Below are 20,626 nucleotides of genomic sequence, written 5' to 3' on the forward strand. Positions count from 1 at the left end.
TTGGTGCGGTTCGCTTTCACACGGCAAAGTTTCTAAACGGACCAAAATAGCTTAAACAAGTCACCTGCGAGTAAACTCTCCTCACATTGGTCAGAGTTTCACTTTTTTTTTTAAGAGTCCGGCTCAGCTGTCATGCTTCCGTATGTTAATTTATGACGATGAGCAATAAGACATTAAAAGCGGAAAGCTGAGCTTTAATTTTTAACGGTGACACCCACAGACATTAACACCAGATATAAATCAGAGGTGAGACTTTCTCATACAAAGCCACTGGCTAGAATTATGCATTATAAGGAGATAATTACATTATAGAAACAAATAACAGATAAACCAAGACTGCAGTTCGTCAATTTTCCTAACGTATAAACAGCTCTCGTTAATAGTCCAGCATGCTTTCACTTTCCTATTCAACATGAAACGCACATTAACCAGTAGGAATGACATCCCTGCTCATATTTCTCTCTTCATATAGCTGTGTGATATAACTTAGCGCGGCTCGGGTTGTTTTGCTTTCTCACTACAATCGATCTGCTCCAGAGTTTGTTTCAATCAAGCCAAGACCACCTCATTCAGGCGATCTTGGACCGATTACTTTGGTGCGTATTCAAGCGTGATTGCTGAATTCACATACGTCAAACAAACCACGCTAACTGGGGAAACGTGCCAGGTTCCGAAACAAAAGTCTAGGTGTGAAAGCACCTTAAGACACAAACGTCATTTGCAATGCACAAAAGCCTCAACTAGCAGACAGTATGTGTGTTTCTATGTACTTCATTACCATGCAGTCAGAAACACAGAAGTGAGTGCTTAGATATACCACAATAATCATCATTACAATATGATCAGCATTAGCTTCAGATTTCTCTTTAAAAACAAACAGTGTTCTTCTGTTTTAAAGCAATATTAACATTTACGTATTATCTGCATACTCTGGCAACATGCAGATGTTTTGCTCCTCCTTTTGTAAAAACATGCAAAAAGGCAGCAGCTTATCATTATCAGATCTGTAAATGCATTGCTGTCATCAGGTTTTAGTAACTTACAGCATGCCATGCAGGACTAACTTTTAAAGCATGTTATTTTTATGTGTTTTAGTAATTGAAATAAGACATGCATGTATTTAGTTAAAAACAAGTTAGTTATTCTGGCAGGTCAAAGTTAAAAAACAAATCATTGCAAGCATTTTGACACTGAACATGTGGGATTTATGAATAATAAAGTGCAAAAGAGACGAGCCACATAGATGATGATGCAACAACTGGAGCAAATAGCATGCTTTTCAACAGAGAGAGAGAGAGAGAGAGAGAGAGAGAAAGAAATAAAGAGAGAGTTACCTTGAGGACAATCTTGTTGTCAGAAGTTGGGGTTCGTCCAACCCAGAGAGCAAATTTGCATGGATCTCCCTCCACATGCTCAGTGACACCCAGTTCAGAGGTCTGAGAGCAGAACGAAGCATATTAAACAATCACACAAAGACTTTTAAACAATTTTTCCAGCAACTATTTTTATTTTCGTATTGAACACCTGAAATGTATTCTCAAAAAAAGTTATACCTTTGCTAAAAGCTATGCTAGGCTAAGTTTCCCTTCCTGATACAGCCAAATAAGAAGTCCGTTAGCATTGTCATCGGTCATGCATCGATCTAATTCTAAATACTTGATCGTTTTTGACTAAATTTAGTCAAGAAACAAAGATAAATAATGTCTACTTTAATGGCGAAGAGGTCACGATTGTATACAGTATGAACGCACACACGCGATGATGAGAGGACATGCCTAAATCAGCCAAAGCAACAGCACAAAGCAAGCAAATATAGCATGATAATAGCATAATAAACCAAATAACATTAAATACAGTGTAACATACAAAAATAGTGTTTAAAAAGTGATTTAAAAAGTGAAATTATAAAAAGTAAATACTCCAATGCAAACCTATGATGCAAAATCAACTTTGGATGCTGTTGGGACAGAACTGTGTGTAGGTATATTGTGACTGTGTGTCATATTGGAGAGATATCAACACAACAAGTTTCCTGTTAGACCTTAAAATAGCATCCAACTCCAAGAAATTTTAAGGGACGACTGCAACGTGACGTGGGAGTGCGGTTAACCCCCTTCCATCGATTTGATTGACAGCTGTGAATTAACATGTTTCTGAGGTAATGCATATAAACACCCACAGAACAGGATTGCAACGAAACTGGGATTAAAAGATCTGTTCTGACTCTCTGTGATCATCTGCACCTCAAGAATAAAAGTTTTAAATGTTTATAAAACAGAGCATGTTTGTAATAAAGACAGTAATATTGCTGTGTAATTATTAACCACTAGAATTACCACAGCCGCATGGTGACAGTAAACGCATGCGCGTGCGTGCGTGGGTGTGTATGTCCTGCAAACTTTGTGGGTGGGAAGAACCAGCTCATTTGCATTTAAAGGCACAGCCCACAAAAACAGCTGCACTGTCCTCAGACACCAATATGGGCATAATCTGCATTGTATAATAAATAATCTGATGGGTATTTTGAGCTGAAACTTTACAGATACAATCTGGAGACACCAAAGGCTTATCTTACATCTTGTGAAAGGTGTAAAAGAGGAGTCCTTTAACCCTGCAGAGAAACTTACGAAAAGCTTGCTCTTGTAGATGTACTTGCTCCTGCCATTGGAGTCTTTGACCTCCTTGCTGAAGATCAGCGACATCTCGAAGAGGAACAGGTGTCGTTCTCTTCCCTTGCGGATCAGAGTTTTGGGATCCCACACCTGAAACGCCTCCTGCAGGATCAGCTCTCCCTGGGACTCGATGTTCTCATCAAACCCTGCAGATACACAATGCCATTAGAAACTGTTGCAGTCTTGTGTGTTTGTACATTCGCTGTGTGTCCGCTCACCTTCAAGCATGCTCAAGTGCATGGCGTCGTTGGCTCTTTTGGGAACACTGAGCATCACCTCCAGGCCATCTTTAATTTCACCTTTGCCTTCCTCGCAGCACGTCAGGAGCTCCTGCAAATACGAAATGACTTGAATTAAAGGCAAATTCTCAAAGCAGGCAGTCTGTAGGTTTGAGGATGAACCACAGAGGTTTGTACCTTGAGGAGCAGCTGGTACTTGGTTATTCTCTGAACAGGTTTGATGAGGTATGAGGAGATGGAGTTGGCCAGGCGATGCCTCTGCTGGATCTCCTGTAACAGGGATATCAATATGCCAGTTTTTACAAATCTAACAACAGTGCTGCATAATATTGAGGGCAAGAATATATATATTTTACATTTAGATGCTTACACACTTTTTATATGGTTTATACCAGGGGTTTTCAACCGTTTTCACTTTGAGGCCCACCTCCTTCTCCGAAAAATGTTTTAAGGCCCAAACTGATTGTCTAGAGAAAATGCTAATTTTAAAGCTTTGTTTATTAGCAATTTCTTTTGCCTTCTTTTATTTTCTCTCTCTTTTTTAGATCATTTTATAAAAAAAAACTATATATATATATATATATATATATATATATATATATATATATATATATATATATATATATATATATATATATATATATATATATATATACATACATACAGTATACATGCATATAAATACACATTTAAATTTAATATTTAATAAATTTAATACATTTCATATAAAATGAGGCCCACTAGTTTGCCACGGCATACCGGTTGAAAATCCCTGGTTTATACTCTTGAAAAAAAACATATTCTTGTAACCATAAACACGAGATAAAAAAAACAACATTATTTAAAATACTTTTTTTTAAAACTATTATCATTAAATCGGCAATATTGCTAATTAAATTGTAAATAAAAAATATATTTTATAGACCATTTTATTGTGGTTATGTCACTGGCCCATGAACACTTCCTGCTTGTTATCAAACTATTTCATAACTGTAACAAGAGGCAATTCAATCATAAATTAATGTTAAAACCGTTATCATAACAGCTATTGATCAATATGTGGCTCTTTTTGGATTCTCGGAAGCGACAGAAATTAAAAATGTAGAAAAGGAAATGCATTAAGACTATTGTTTTTGTTTACATTCCTCAAAATGGTCTATAGTACAACTCATTAAAAACAATATTCCATCTTGATTTCTTAATGTCTCAAATTTCAAACATTACGCTTTCATTTTAAGCTCATTTAAAGACATTTAAAGAGAGTTTTAAATGACAATATTGTTTGTACCTGTATATAAACTTTAGTTCAAGCATATTACAAACATAAATCATTGACGACATTTTAATATGTTATTTAAGCACCACATAATGCTATTTAATTTTCTTTTTTTAATTGTTATACTAGACTGTAAAATAACCTAAAAATTGTATGATTACCTGTTGTTTAATATATTTAGTTTATATATATATATATATATATATATATATATATATATATATATATATATATATATATAGCTCAGAATAAAGATATTTATCATTCTAGATAGAAATTATGCTGACCAATGTTACATCATTCATTTTATGTTCACTAAGGTTATTTGAGAGTACACTTTATAAAATATACAATATAAAATCACTTTGGCACAATTCATTTGATGCAGATCAAAATAAGACGTCTCGTTTTGACTTCTTTTTTTTCTCAAGCCACATCACAAAATCAACTTTACTCCAACACACTGTAAGCACTGAAATGCTAAGCATTGCTCAAAACAGAAAGATCTCTTACGTCGAAGTATCCTCCGGCATGTTCAAGAATAAGCTGAGTGGAGTCTGGTTTGTTCTTGCAGTAGTTCACATACATCTGGAACTTATCAGCCTGGAGAAAGTCAATACAGAGACACCTTAACACTTACAAATCCCAAAGCATTAAAATCAGAAGGAGCTTTATTGCCAAGTGTGTCTGCACATACAAGCAATTTGTCTTAGTAATATATATATAGAAAAATAATTAAATACAGAACAAATGTCAAATATATGAAAAATTAAAATAAATACACAAAACAAACATCAATTGGGGGAAAAAAAAGATGATGTTTAACAGAGAAAGGAATTTTATAATTTTTTTAAACACCAATTTAAGGTCAAAATCATTAGCCCCTTTAGGCTATATTTTCTCGATAGTCAACAGAACAAACCATCGTTATACAATAACTTGCCTAATTACCCTGACCTGCCTCATTAACCTAGTAAAGCCTTTAAATGTCACTTTAAGCTGTATAGAAGTGTCTTGAAAAATATCTAGTAAAATATTATTTACTGTCATCATGGCAAAGATAAAATAAATCAATTATTAGAGATGAGTTATTAAAAGTATTATGTTTAGAAATGTGTTGAAAAAAATCTTCCCTGTTTAAGAGAAATCGGGGGGAAAAATCAGGGGGTCTAATAATTCTGACTTCAACTGTATATACAATTACAATTTACTCACCCAAGTCACAAAACAATGGCCCACATCTTCAGGAAGCTGCTCGTATTTCTCCAGCTCTTTGAGGAATATACTGGAGATAGATGAAGATACACATGAGAAGAGTCTCTGATTATAGCGCCTGGATAAATGATTGAATGAATGCTGGATGGCAGGATTGATTCAGGCTGAAAGATTGGACTCACTTGTGATGGAACTCGTACAGATCTTGCATGTTACCAAAAATGATGTGCTCTTTGTTGACGATGCCTGGTGGGATCTCCTCCACGCCGCTGGTCATCTCCCACAGATACGTCTGCAGGAAGGAAAAGAAAGAATGTTATTAGTGAATTATAATAAAATTGTAAGATATAAACTCAAGATTGTGATAAATAAAGACACAGTATGGAGAAATAAAGATATAAGAAACTGCAACCATGACAAATAAGTTGCAATTTAACTAATAATAATAATAATTGTTAAAAATTGTTATATATTAGATCTGGATTGTGAGAAAGTCACAAAGTCAAAATTATAGGATCATTATATCATATTGATAATTTTCAGTCACGCGACCTTTGCGGAGATCCGGCGGGCAAAAAAACTAAACATTGGGCCATAATGGCAGCTGTACTGGGGTGTCCATAAAAACACAGCAGAGCCCCCAGTCATCATTGGATCACATATTAACAAAACAAAACAGAGGTATGACCACAAACTGTAAATTCTATAAACTTGCGATCTATATACTGTACCTGGAGCTTCTTTTTCAGCCATTTAAAACCGTCATGTCCCTGTCAGAGCTCCAATTCAATGTTTACATTTATCTTGTGGGTATTCCTCAGCAATTTAGTCAACAGCGAAGGCGTGATAGCATGTAAGTGTCTGCTTTTATAATTGATGCCAGTTTCTTTTGCTTAAATTAATAGTTTAGATATTTTTTACATTAATATATGATAAAAATTCAGATCTAAGGCCCTGTTTACACTAATGCGTTTTTGTTTAAAAACGGCGACTGAAGCCCTGCACAAGACTTTTGGCCAGCGGAGATATTAAAATGCTCGTGCCCAACTGAATCTGGTTCTCTCAAGGTTTTTTTTTCTTCACTCCCATCAGGTGAAGTTTTTTTTTCCCTCTCCGCTGTCGCCACTGCCTCGCATGGTTCAGGATTGGTAGAGCTACGCATCGATGAATTTGCTCTTCAGTGTTTGAACTTTCAGTAATGATTAAATCACACTGAACTGAGCTGAACTGAACTGAACTTAAACACTAAAAAACTGAACTACACTGTTCCAGTTACTATGACCATTTATGTGAAGCTGCTTTGACACAATCTACATTGTAAAAGCGCTATACAAATAAAGCTGAATTGAATTGAATTGAATTGAAGTTTTGCTACGGTTACGCCATCCGTCTACACTACGCCGGAGTTCTCGAGCGCCGAAAACGGAGCGTTTTGAAAACGCTGGAGAGGCCATTTTCATTCTAAAACGCTGCTGCTCCGTCTCAGTGTGGATGGGGAAAGACGGAGACATCTGAAAACGGAGGCGAGGCTGTCGGCGTTCGCCTATCTGATTGGGGCTTTTCCTCAATATTAAGTAGCCCACACACACAGTTCAGTCTCGCATCCTCTTCTTGTAAGTTAAGACTTCGCAAGTTTGATCAAGGCTGCAGTCTCCCCCTTCTCAGTTTGATATGGAAAACATACCGAGGACACGCGTAAATCTTCAAAGAGAACAGTGTACTTTATAACTTCATTCACATCACCCTGGCTACGTTGTTTCACTTTCTCAACAATAAAATGTAAACATGATTTAAGGAACTGCCTATTTTCATTTTAATATTAGCAACTTAGGGTGCTTTCACACCTGTGAATCGATTCAGTTGTTCCGAAACAGAGATTAAAATTGTTACATTGTTGCTCTTTGCTCTTGGAGCGGTTCACCTTCACACTGCAAAGTTTCTAATCGGACCAAAAGAGCTAAAACAAGTCACGTGTGAGTAAACTCGCCTTACATTGGTCAGAGTGTCAGGGTTTATTTTGCAGCGTCCCGCTCAGCTGTCAGGAGAGGTGGTGGTTTGGTGGTGATTGACAGGGTGCGCGCGCGTGATGTGTTTGAGGAGAGATGCGGTGGGGAGGGGTGAGAAGGGTGTGCGACGATGCCTATTTGAGGACCGAGAGGGAGACGCGAGATTACCGGGAGATCATCACTCGTTTGCGGGCATCCGGAGACTCGCGAAACTTCCCGCCCTACTCATAATTCTCTCTTCATATAGCCGTATGCCTATTACATATCCATAAAACACTGTGATATAACCGCGCTCGGATTTGATCGCTTTCTCACTGCAATCGAACCGCTCCAGGCTTCGTTTCAATCGAGCCGAGACCACCTCATTCAAGCGATCTCGGAGCGATTACTTTGGAGCGATTGCCCTGTTCACATATGCTAATCGAACCGCGCTAACTGGGCAAACGAGATACGTTCCGAAACAAAAGTGTAGGTGTGAAAGAACCCTTAGACAGCAGAAATGTTGAGGCGTTGTGCTGCATATATGAGCGTCATCTTCACTGTGTGGACATTTATAACAAAACGGAGCCGATAACAACTGTCTCCTTTCAATTTCAGTGAAAATACGAAACACACCCTCTCTTTTGCTGAATATCAGTTTTAATAATCAATAATGGCCATTATAAAAGTATAACATACAATAAGTTTCTACATTATAGGAAATAAAGGCAAGCGATCAGTCTATGTACATGGATTAATCATTAATTTATCTTTGCGCTTAACAAAACAAGTTACCTGTGAACAAGTAATAGATTCCAATGACCAAAGTCAGGGAATATGTCGTTAGATAAAGACAACAACATGAATGAAATATCACGTTTAGCCAATATAGCGAGATTAGATCCAGCGGGAGATGCTTGATGAGCAGTCCGACTAGCAGAGCTCTCATCTAGGTAGAAACGCTGCAGCGCTTGCCCGAGAGTGTGTGTGTGGTCACGTGATGTGCGTTTTCAGCGTTTTGGTGTGGACGGAGAGCTGTTCAGAAACGTTGGGTAAAACGCGAGTGTGGACGCGGATCGTTTTCATTCTACAACGCCGTTTTAAAACTAAAACGCACTAGTGTAAACGGGGCCTAAATCAGAATTGCAAGGAAAAAAAACAAAAAAACAACAGAATTTCAGGAAAACTTACAAACTCGCAACCGTGAGAAAAAAGTCACAATTATACTTATATTTTATTACATTTATTTATTTATATTTAGATTATGCATACTTTAAATGCCAGGATTGTGAGATATGAACTCGGAGTTGCACAAAATAAAGACAGTATTGTTTATGGTGTGGAGGAATCAGGCTTTTACTAAAAAACACACTAATAATATGACCAGAATAAAGTACTCACGTCCATGCACTCTCTCAAGTCTCGCACATAGGCCTTTTCTGTCTGGATCAGCTCAGCCATGATGAAGCTATTTAAATGAAAACAACAATTATTTTTTTTCTATCTAAAACTTACACAAACTATTGAATATTTCATCGTCTCTTGAGTCAATGGGTGACAGTAAATCTATAGACATACTCCTTCCTGCGGGCAGACTTGCGCTTCTCTTCATTGAGCTCATGAGCAGCGTCTCTGAGTTTGACCTCTGACCCCGGAGCACTGGCAGGGATGATGTCCAGCTGCAAGTCTTTGCTCTGAAAAAAAAACAACAACAACAACAAAAAAACCGCACACATTTTAGTTGCACAGAAATCTAAATATAGACTTCCTAAAGGACTATTTTCACATATTTTTTTTGTTCTTTTTTTATGTGTGCATGTTTACACAAGGATAACTTGAGGTGAAAAAACCTGTAGTAAATTAAGTTAAAGTTAGAAAATGATCTAAACAATACACTTCGATAAAATAAAATTAAATATCAGACAAAGATAACTTGAGATAAAAAAGTTCTATTTTATTTATTTTCGTAAGCTCTATATTCAGAATTGTGCATGAACAGTGATCTTGAATATGAAAAAAAAAAAATTTTAGTCTATTAACAATTTTGCATGAAAACAATCTATTTAATGTACTAAACTAAACTAAACTTAAATAAAATAAAATGTTTTTTGGAGAAAACTGTGGAGTAATTATTACATTAAAAATAAAATAATAAAAAAATCAAGTAAAATGTTTTGGAAAAAATTGTTGGGTAATTGTTACATAAAAAAATAATAAAAAATAAAATAAAATGTTTTTAGAGAAAACTGTTGGGTAATTGTTACATAAAAAATAATAATAAAAAATTAAATAAAATGTTTTTTGGAGAAAACTGTTGAGTATTTATTTGTAAAAAAAAATATATAAATAAAAAAGTGTTTTTTGGAGAAAATGGTTGGATAATTATTTGTTACATAAAAATAAATAAAATAAAATAAAATGTTATTTGGAGAAAACTGTTGGGTAATTATTTTTTACATAAAAAATAAAATAAAGTGTTATTTGTAAAAAAAATTTGTTACATTAATAAAATAAAATGATAAAATAAAAAAATTGTTTTTGATTATGCAACACAGTTTTCTCCATTCCTACATTTGAACAAAATTAAATAAATAAAACTTGCTTCTGGAAAATTCTTTGTTAAATTAAAACAAATACAATTTTTGGTCAATAATTATTTTTATTTTAATAAAAAATGCTCTTGGAGAAAACTGCGTTAATTTGTTACATAAAAAATTTAAATAACAACAAAAATAAATAAAATGACATTTAATTTAGGAAGAAAACCGGTGCGTATTCATCTGTTAAATATTAACTAATAAAAAAAGTTTATTTTTTTTTTAAACTGTTGTGTAATAATTTGATAAATGTAATTAAAATTTTAAATAACTTGTTAAATGTAAACAAATACATCATTTTTTCAATACATAATATATTGTTTCGTTTTTTTTTTAGAAAACTGTGTTGCGTAATAACTTGCTAAATATAAACATACCTTAAAAAAAAAAATAATAATAATTTATATATATATATATATATATATATATATATATATATATATATATATATATATATATATATATATATATATATTTATATATAAAATATATATATATAAAAAGGTGCACAAATTTGAATTTTGGGTGAAATATGGCGATATATTTTTTAGTGTCCCCGTATAATCAGCTCAGTGTTTGCTTCACAGTAAATTTATGACCCCTATAATTCAGCTAGCTTATGTTCATCTCACCATATGCACTCATACATAGACCAACACAAGCAGAGAAACACATACTGCTTTATTGGAGTCTGAGGAGATGCCGAGTGCTTTCTCCAGAGATGTGCGGTACTTGTCCATGCGGAGCGAGAAATCTCGATAGCGTTTGTCCACCGCTGTCACCCATTTCTTAATCTCAGCGGCGTGAGAGTGACCCTTATCACAGAAACCATCTGCCAGCTGGATCAGCAGCTTCACCCGTTCTTTGGTTTGCTGAGGAAGAGGAAGAGAAAGAGATTTGGTGATGAAGATGCTTTTGCATGCGGGATTGGGGCAAAACTAAATGAGTTTGAGAGTTTTATTAGTGTGAGAGTGGCACTGGAAGTCATAATGCATGCAGTGGTACCTTGGCTGTGATGTGGAAGTCCTCGTGCTCCTTCAGCAGCTCCTGTGTGTGGTGTATGCTGGAGCCGGTGGACGTGTGTGTGGACAGATAAAACTCGCCAGTGTCGTGGATCCACTCCAGAGCCTGAGCAGAGAGATGAAAACACACCTCAAATAAGCATTCTTCACATGTGTCAAGGGTAATTGATGCTAAATGCTAAAAAGATACAAATAATAATATTAATAATAATAATAATAATAATAATAATAATAAGAAGAAGAAGAAGAAGAAGAAGAAGAAGAAGATTTTAAAGCAGCTAAACATATCTACATATATCTTAAATAAATAGGCATTGTTTTTTGTCAATATTAATTTTTCACATACCAAATTCCACAACAATCAGAACAATCAATAAATTAAATGTTTTAATCTTTCCAAAAACCAACAAACAAACAAACTAAAACAAGGACTATTTCTCACAAATCTAAACATTACACAAAAAAACAAAAAACAAAATATGAATAATATAAATAAAATGAATGGATTAAAATTTCTGCTTTCAACTACTTTTGCACTAACATGCATCAAAAAATTAAAAAATTAAATTAAAAAAGGTAAACTTGAACTTCTTTTTATGACTTTTAATAGTTAATTATTTTTGTCTTGGTGTAGATTTTGGATAGATTTATACATTTCAACATTTGGTTTGTTTGCTTCTTGGTTTTCGAAAAAAAAAATAGATGAACATGAACATCAACAAATAATAAATAAATAAAATCAACGAAAAATAAAGACCAAAAATAAAACAAATAAAGAAAATAAAATAAAAGCATAAACAAACAAAATACACATAAAAATCAACAAAAAACAAAGACTAAAAATAAAGAAATTAAAATAAAAACATTAAAAGCAATACCAACAACAAAACACACTTTAAAAAAAATCAACAAAAAACAAAGGCTAAAAATAAATAAATAAATAAAATCAACAAAAAATAAAGATAAAAAATAAATAAATAAAAAAAACAAAAAACATCAAAAGCTTAAAAAAATAATAAATAAATGTAAAAATGAGCAAATTTGAAAAATAAATGCACATATATAAAACTTTAAAAATGAGAGGTATTCCTGTGCAGTTTATGCTAATCTTAAAATCAGTGTTTGATTTCTTTTGTCATTAGCATGACTGTGCAAAAACAGAAGATACCCATAAAAACACATTGCTATGGCATATGAAGACTCGCACACACAAAGAGAATAAAAACAATCAATTTAAATCAGTTGAAAATGGTAGAGTTTCTGTAAATAAATTATGTCTCTGTGCCGTTTAATAAGAGGTGTGCAGCAGAAACTTAATAATCTGAATGAAGAAGTAAGTCAAACCTGTTTGGCGCTGCGTTCAAACACCACGTATTGCTGACACTGGTCCAGCCTCCTCTTTCTCATAGTCCAGAAGTGCAGCACGCGGTTCTCCCTCTGCAGCAGCTCATTCAGGATATCTACAAACATCACATATGATATGAACCTTAGCCATGGTCAGCAGAGATCTACTCTAGACAAACATACAAAAATACCTTATTATTAATATCTTAATTATTGTGTATTATTAAAAATACATAAGTAAAAAACTTTAAAAATGCAGATTGTTAATGAATTAATCAGATGTCTCTGTATCTATCTGTATCTATCTATCTAGCCATCCATCCATCCGTCCGTCCGTCCGTCCGTCCGTCCGTCCGTCTGTCTATCTATCTATCTATCTATCTATCTATCTATCTATCTATCTATCTATCTATCTGTCCATCTATCTATCTATCTATCTATCTATCTATCTATCTATCTATCTATCTATCTATCTATCTATCTATCTATCAAGTTTTAATGGCTCTGAAGGCAAGATATATTAAATACTGACTTAAATACTACTTAGACTATTAAATACTGACTTTTGCCTGATCTGCAGTGATGTAAGAAACTAATTACTTAGTCATCTCTTTTAATAAACAAAAATAAACAATAATCCCTAATAAAAATGCTAATATATACTAAAATTATTCATTTTAATTAATTAATTAATTATTCATTTATTCAGATAAATAAAAAATAAATAAATATATATAAATATATATATATATATATATATATATATATATATATATATATATATATATATATATATATATATATATATAAATATATATATATATATATATATATAAATATATATATATATATATATATATATATATATATATATATATATATATATATATATATAAAATAATAAAAACAATATATTTTATAATAAATCATACATACTTTTATGGCAGATAATAATAACATTAATAATAATAATAATAATAATAAATTGAATAAAAAAAATAATATCTTACAAGATCATGACATTTTAAACATTATTTAAATATAAAATAAAAATTACTACAAAGCTATACATTTATTATTTATTACTTTAATGGTACAAAAACCCAATCATCACCATTATTATAATGATTATAAAATAAAACCTCCATAGATGTAACATACATCTGTGTGTGTGTGTGTGTGTGTGTGTGTGTGTGTGTGTGTGTAGCATGAAGGTATGGCATCCCAATGGAGAACTACTATCAGCCATTTTTGAGGCCTGACCCATTTACACTTTCCATATCTGAGTCATTGTCGGCACAAGCTGAACAGAACAGAGCCCTATCCACACACACAATGCGCACACATCCTAAACTGGGCTAAAGCAGGCAAAAGTGGGCTAGAGCTGAAAGTCATGAGGACGCAGAGCACAGATCAGCCACTAGATGGAGCAACAAAGCCATTTTAGAGCGAACCATCATGAAAGCCCCACGGGGGACGACAGACTGTGTTCTCAGCAGAGGAGAGGACTGGTAAATAAGAGCAGAACATGCGGAGCGGCAGCAGATGCAGACTTGTGCTTTGAGATGAGGAACAGGATGTTAAATACTACTTGGACATTCAAGGAGCTCTGTGTTTATTATAGAGTTGAAGTCAGAATTATTAGCCCTGCTGTATATTTTTTTATCCCCAATTTATATGTATATTTATATATATATATAGTCAGGTGTCTCTTGAGATGTAGAGTTGTGTTCCGTGACTCACTTTTGACCTGCTGCTCTGGAGCTTTGACGTGACTCAACATCCCGGGCATGCTGACGCTGTTCCTGTGCATGTATTTGAGGAAGACGTCTGCATTACGCCTGGCCAACGTGCAGGCCTGAAACAGAGACGGACATATTAGCCCACACGGTCACAACAGACGGTGTGTGTTCTGGCTTTGGATGGGTTACCTTGAGGAAAGCCTCTTTCTGCTCCAGGTGTTTGCTGATCATGGGTGTGACGTGGTCCGATTCACAGTTGGGTCCCAGTTTGTCAGCTCCTCCGCACCAGTCCTCCTCACGCTTGTACTCCTGCTCCAGACTCTCCAGAACACTGCAAACCTACAGCACACACACACACGTCAGCTTTCAAGAGACCCGTTTCAAGATTCTAACATACTTAAAGCCCAATAGAAGAATGAGTTAGTGACCAAAACACTCTGTTTGGAGATTGTATCAGGAGATCAAAGTAAACTGCTTCTATGAAAGTTTAACTCTGGCAAAAGTATACACTGTGTATATGAGGGGTGTCCAAACTTGGTCCTGGAGGGTCGGTGTCCTGCATATTTTAGTTCCAACCCTAATTAAACACACCTGAACAAGCTAATCAAGCTCTTTCTAGGTATACAAGAAACTTCCAAGGAGGTGTGTTGAAGGAAGTTGGAACTAAACTATGCAGGACACCGTCCCTCCAGGACCAAGTTTGGACACCCCTGGTGTATATAAATATAATAGGCAGTTTAATTATTAATTATTTATCAATTAATTATTTTATTAATTTTTGTTTATTATTATTAGTTTATTTTCTCTTTTCCTCTCTTTCCCCTTCTACTTACTACTATTATTATTATTTATTATTATTATTATTGTTATTATTATTATTATTACTTGTCCTCTCCCTGATTTCCCATCCTCCCCTTTCCTCGACATCTTTGTCATAAATGGTATTACTTTTATTTTTTGTTATCATTATTATTATTACTGTTCTGACTTGTCCTGTTATCTTTTCATTATCATTATTACAAGTATTTACACCATTATCATTAGTAAGGTTGAAGTTGTTGTAGTTGTAACGGTAGTAGTTGTAGTAGTAGTAGTAGTAGTTGAAGTAGTAGTCATTGTAATAGTATCGATTGTTATTGAGTAATTGTTACGGAGATTATAGAAGTTGTAGTTCATGTAGTAGTAGATGTCATTGGTATAGTAGTAGCAGAAGTAGTAATGGTGTGGTAGTTACAGTAGTAGTAGTAGTCGTTGTTGGTAGTAATATCAGTAGTAGATGTTGTTGATGTAGATGTAGTAGAAGTGATTGTAGTAGTAGTAGTCGCAGTAGACATTGTAGTGGTAGTCGTTGTAGTAGTATCAGTATTAGTAGACACTTTAGTAGTAGTAGTCTTGGTTGTAGCTGTAGTAGAAGCAGTAGTAGTTGTAATATAAGAAACTTTCTGTAGTAGTAGTTGGTGTAGCACTTGTGATTTATTATTGTTGTTGTCAGTTATTACTGTTGTCCTTTCTCTCTTTTTACTCTCATATTTACTATCATACATTAATAAGCATTGTTGTTACTCCCTACCTCTGACTGGTTTCTTTCTATATGTTTTATCTATATCTGTGACACTTGCTTCATTTATTGACTGTTATTGTTCCTAATGTATGTACTCTGACCTGTCCACCAAGTTACCTTTACATGCATACACACACTCACACGCACACACTCACGCACATACCAGTACCTGACTATATTGTTGATGTTTTTGTTTTGTTTTTGTTTTGTTGCTTTGTATTTGTTATCTGTTGATGTTTTCTTGTATTTGTATGATTTTTGCATATTCTAAAAAAAAAAAAAAAAAAAATATATATATATATATATATATATATATATATATATATATATATATATATATATATAATAGGCAGGTGGCTCTGAGGCTAGATTTTTCTTTTCTTCAACACTAGAACTGATTTTGCTTGTTATATTGTAGATATGGATACTTCTAATAAGCAGATGCTTTCTTAATAGCTGTTATCTCACTGAATGTTGGCTGGATGATGATAAAGAGCATTCAATGGCAAAATGCACAATAAGGGTGAGAAATATTGACAAAAATGTTGGATTGCCATTTTATTTGGGGATTTCTTGGATAGCAATTACATCTGTTTGCCAGACAATGGCATTATTGTTCATTTTTTTTGGCCAAAAGTGAAAATATATAACCATGCAATTATTTTGGTATTCAGCTTACAGCCAAATGTACACTGAATTTTCAGATTCTGTTCAAAATTTTAATTTTTGTAAGGGTTAGAACTGTTAGGTCAGCGACACACCAAGCTGATGGTCGGCTGTTGGTCTTCAGTAATATACAGAACCGGACAACATAATCAGGTGATGGTTTCACTTTAGCTTGTGAGTTCAGGAAAAGCAGGGGGTGGGGTTGTGATGGGTGCTGGGTCTGGTCCTCAAAAGCGTTTCTCTAGTCCTATATATGGTCCGCAAAAAGGGGGAGACCAGAAATCTTGCTGAAATAGGGTGAACTATCCTTTTCATTCATTTTCTTGTCGGCTTAGTCCCTTGGGTCGCCAAAGCGGAATGAACCGCAAACTTATCCAGCAAGTTTTTATGCAGCGGATGCCCTTCCAGCCGCCACCCATCTCTGGGAAACATCCACACACACATTCACACACACTCATACACAACCCAAATCACCTGTACCGCATGTCTTTGGAGTGTGGGGGAAACCGGAGCACCCGGTGGAAAGGCTTCTTTATACTTCTGCATCAAACGCCGGCGTATGCTACGGCGCTGACGCATACCCCTTCGCCGTGGCCGTCGGCGTCGCTGACGTGCACCTCTCAAAAAAATCTAACTACACGTTGCAACGACGCGTAGCGCAAGCTCTGTGATTGGTCGGCTTGGTAGCGCTGACGAGTCTGGGCGGGACTGAGAGCCAGGTGAATGGTGCGAGCCTGATGGAGCGATTGTTTACAAATGTGGAGTCCTGTGAAGGAGCTCCGGATGGAAAGTTTTATTTTGTGTTTACCTCATAGTTAAAGTTGTTGCACGTCCGCCGGTTCCTGCCTCAAAATGAGCGAGTTTGAGCCACTTGTACATCCCAGAAGTGTTCAGGAAACGCAAAACAGCAGCGAAGAAACTCGACACAGAGGAGCATTAACACCACACTGCCAACTAGAGTTTCAGAAGTGTTAATGCAGAACAACAGAGACAGCGCGCAGAAGTAAATGCACAGCTACGCGCGTTGCATGCGCCGTGGGTTACGCCGGTCACTTGGCGCAGAAGTATAAACCAGGCTTAACTCCACACAGAAACACCAACTGAGCCGAGGCTCAAACCAGCGATCCAGCAACCTTCCTGCTGTGAGGCGACAGCACTACCTACTGCGCCACTTGGTCGTCCAACTATCCTTTTAACAATCCCTTTTTTTATACAAAACACTAATACTGTGTTCATAGCCTAAATTATAGGCTCATTCTAACTCCATTTATTGCTTTTGGATTTTCAAGACTTGTTTTTATATGATATTTAGAGTTAGGGTGGACCTTTAGTGCCTACTCTTAAACTAGTGTGAATAGTCTTATATTTATGTTTTCTGATAAAATAGTAATTAATTTAGTATGTGACATTTTTGAGTATAACCCTCATTTTGCATAATAAATAAATAGCAAAAATGTGTCGAGAATCTGAGAGAAAGTGGCACATACAGATCAGTAATGATCACCAGTGAAGTGTAGAACAGTTACGGCGCCGTTTTACACTTCAAATTCAACCAAATAATCTACACATTGATTAAATAAAGTGAAGTACAAGAATACTGAATTACCCATTCATAAAGATGTTCAGATGCTTAATAACTATAAATAAAGTGTATTTTAAATAACCCTATACTCTTAAAAAATTAATATAAATTTATACTATAAATTAATAAACACATACGTTCACATTAAGGCATTTCATTTAATGCTGAAAACAAGTTAAATCAGATTAATATCATTCCTCTCTTATAAAACTCATTTCATTACTTGTAACGTCCTTGACCAGCACATCAGAATAGTCCGCTAGACAGCACTTTTGGTTTCATTTTCAGAGCTTTTGCCTCAAAGTCAAATATAGTGAAAAACAGAGCTCATCAGCGCAGAGGATGGAGCAACAGTTGGACTGTTCCATTTTTGTGCAATGAAGGGGGAATTTTAATTCAACTGACAAACTTATAAACTAATGGTTACTATTAATAGTCAACATTTACTTACATTCATATACTGCTTTACATCCGTTACATTTTTCAGCTTTAAAATATTTTAGTGTGAGTGGGTCAGCCTTCAATCTGAGTGGGCCAGTGCCACCATGACGCTTTTGAAGCCACGCAAACTTTATTTACATCACGCACGTGGACCCGCTTGTGTGATATTACATAAAAGAATGATTAAACCATAAATTTGAACTGTAACATCATTTACTCATCCTTCACTTGATTTAAACCTGTTTGAGTTTCTTTAATAAGAAAGAAGATATTGTGAAAAATATTACAAACCTGTAACCATCGACTTCCACAGTATCTGTTTTTCCTACTAAGGAAGTCAATGATTTTAAGCATTTTTCAAAATATCTTCTTTTGCAGTTCAACAGAATAATGAAACTCATAAAGGTTTGGAATCACTTGAGGGTGAGTAAACAGTTAAAGAGCCCATATTATACATGAAAAAGGGTCATATTTCAGTTATATGGATCTCCAACATGCTGATATGCATGCAAGATCAAAAAACACTTTCATGGTCTTATAATATGCATTTATTTTTACCCCATTATTCCAGCAACTCCCATATGAATCGTTCAGCAATTCATTTGTTCCCAAACCCCTCCTAAGCTAATCTGCGCTGATTGGACCGATGACAGCCTGTTGCGATTGGTCGACAGCGTTCAGCGCTAGACAAATGCCCAGCGCGGTTTGTCAAGCCCCTGGCGGACGGGCCCACGCGATAACCCGTGACCGTCATAACCCCCAGCACGGGAAGTATGAACCGCACTTAGCAGTGAAAATTAAACCGATAGCATGCACATCATTTACTGAGCGTGATTTCCGTGACCGAGCTTTTCTCCCTTCTCAGCTGTAACTTAGATCATTTCTATTGGCAATCATTGCTGTGGCACCTCTTGCGTGTAGTGTTATATGTTCTCAGGGCTTACCTGTACTCTGCTTTGCCCAAAGATCCCATCCCCAGCCAGGGGGTTGTAGTGCTCACCACGCTTCTCCTTAGCGTGTAGCAGGCTGCCTTTGTGCCTAATAAACTGGCCTTATTTTGAACGCACCCCTGGTGTATTGTCTGCCCATTCTCACAAGTCTCATACACCAGTCTTTTCTGATCCTTCTTTAACAAACGAATGAATCGCCCACTGTAAGCGTATAGACTGCTGAATCAATTATTTCCCCTCACACTTCCAATAATATCCAGGTAAGCACAGTGTCTTCTTCACTCATGACTTCAGGATCTGTTTGTCTTCGCTGCTGTGTTAGTGGGCGGGGCACAGGTTTAAGGATGCTTTCACACCTGTGAATCAATTCAGTTGTTCCGAAACAGAGATTACAAATGTTACATTGTTGCTCTTTGCTCTTGGAGCGGTTCACCTTCACACTGCAAAGTTTCTAATCGGACCAAAAGAGCTACAACAAGTCACATGCGAGTAAACTCTCCTCACATTGGTCAGTGTCAGGGTTTATTTTGCAGCGTCCCGCTCAGCTGTCAGGAGAGGTGGTGGTTTGGTGGTGATTGACAGGGTGCGCGCGCGACGTTTCTGAGGAGAGACGCGGTGGGGAGGGGTGAGAAGGGTGTGCGACGATGCCTATTTGAGGACCGGGAGGGAGACGCAAGATTACCGGGAGATCATCACTCGTTTGCGGACTTCCGGAGACTCGGGAAACTTCCCGCCCTACTCATAATTCTCTCTTCATATAGCCATATGCCTATTACATATCCATAAAACACTGTGATATAACCGCGCTCGGATGGGATCGCTTTCTCACTGCAATCGAACCGCTCCAGGGTTCGTTTCAATCGAGCCAAGAACACCTCATTCAAGCGATCTCGGAGCGATTACTTCGGCGCGGAACAGAGCGCAATTGCCCTGTTCACATATGCTAAACGAACCGCGCTAACTGGGCAATCGAGACACGTTCCGAAACAAAAGTGTAGGTGTGAAAGCACCCTAAATTTTCCCGGGTTTGCGCCCATAACAACTATGTTTCGTTGTCTCGTCACGCCGAAACGGCTAAAGACTCGTTATGAAGACGATTCATTCTAACCACTATGAGTCGACTCTTTTATTAGATGAATCAATATTTTTAAAAACTGTCCACTTTCAGATTTAAGCCCTAGCTGGATATTTCACTTCACTTAGATCTGTGTTACACACTACATGGAAGCTCATTTTCGAAAACCCACAATAGGGGCTTTTTAAAAAATGTCAGTTTTTGGGTGAACTATCCCTTTAATGATCACCTTTTTTAGTACAAAAACACCAATTTTGTG

At 35.8% G+C, this 20,626-nt stretch overlaps 1 protein-coding gene and 1 long non-coding RNA gene across 15 annotated transcripts in view; one reads left to right on the forward strand and one right to left on the reverse strand.

The window, feature by feature from the left end:
* Positions 1–20,626, reverse strand: part of trioa (trio Rho guanine nucleotide exchange factor a) — a 573,337-nt gene that overhangs the window by 51,565 nt on the left and 501,146 nt on the right. For all 14 annotated transcript variants that reach the window (XR_015515963.2, XR_015515967.2, XR_015515966.2 and 11 more), the window contains 14 exon segments: positions 14,282–14,431; positions 14,094–14,208; positions 12,351–12,466; positions 10,990–11,112; positions 10,662–10,856; positions 8,966–9,081; positions 8,789–8,855; positions 5,585–5,694; positions 5,403–5,472; positions 4,701–4,790; positions 3,089–3,181; positions 2,891–3,002; positions 2,628–2,818; positions 1,335–1,436 (listed from right to left, as the gene is read on the reverse strand). Coding sequence is in view for 7 of the 14 variants with exons in the window: in XM_088651380.1 (XP_088507506.1) it covers positions 1,335–1,436; positions 2,628–2,818; positions 2,891–3,002; positions 3,089–3,181; positions 4,701–4,790; positions 5,403–5,472; positions 5,585–5,694; positions 8,789–8,855; positions 8,966–9,081; positions 10,662–10,856; positions 10,990–11,112; positions 12,351–12,466; positions 14,094–14,208; positions 14,282–14,431 (1,650 nt within the window). In the remaining 7 variants the exon portion in view is untranslated.
* Positions 5,723–8,562, forward strand: LOC148679840 (uncharacterized). Its single transcript, XR_015945493.1, has 2 exons — positions 5,723–7,234; positions 7,899–8,562. It is a non-coding gene; the product is annotated as an uncharacterized LOC148679840 (long non-coding RNA).

Source organism: Danio rerio, chromosome 19, assembly GCF_052040795.2.
Source record: "Danio rerio strain M-AB ecotype USA chromosome 19, GRCz13ab, whole genome shotgun sequence".
In the NCBI taxonomy this organism is placed as follows: Eukaryota; Metazoa; Chordata; class Actinopteri; order Cypriniformes; family Danionidae; genus Danio; species Danio rerio.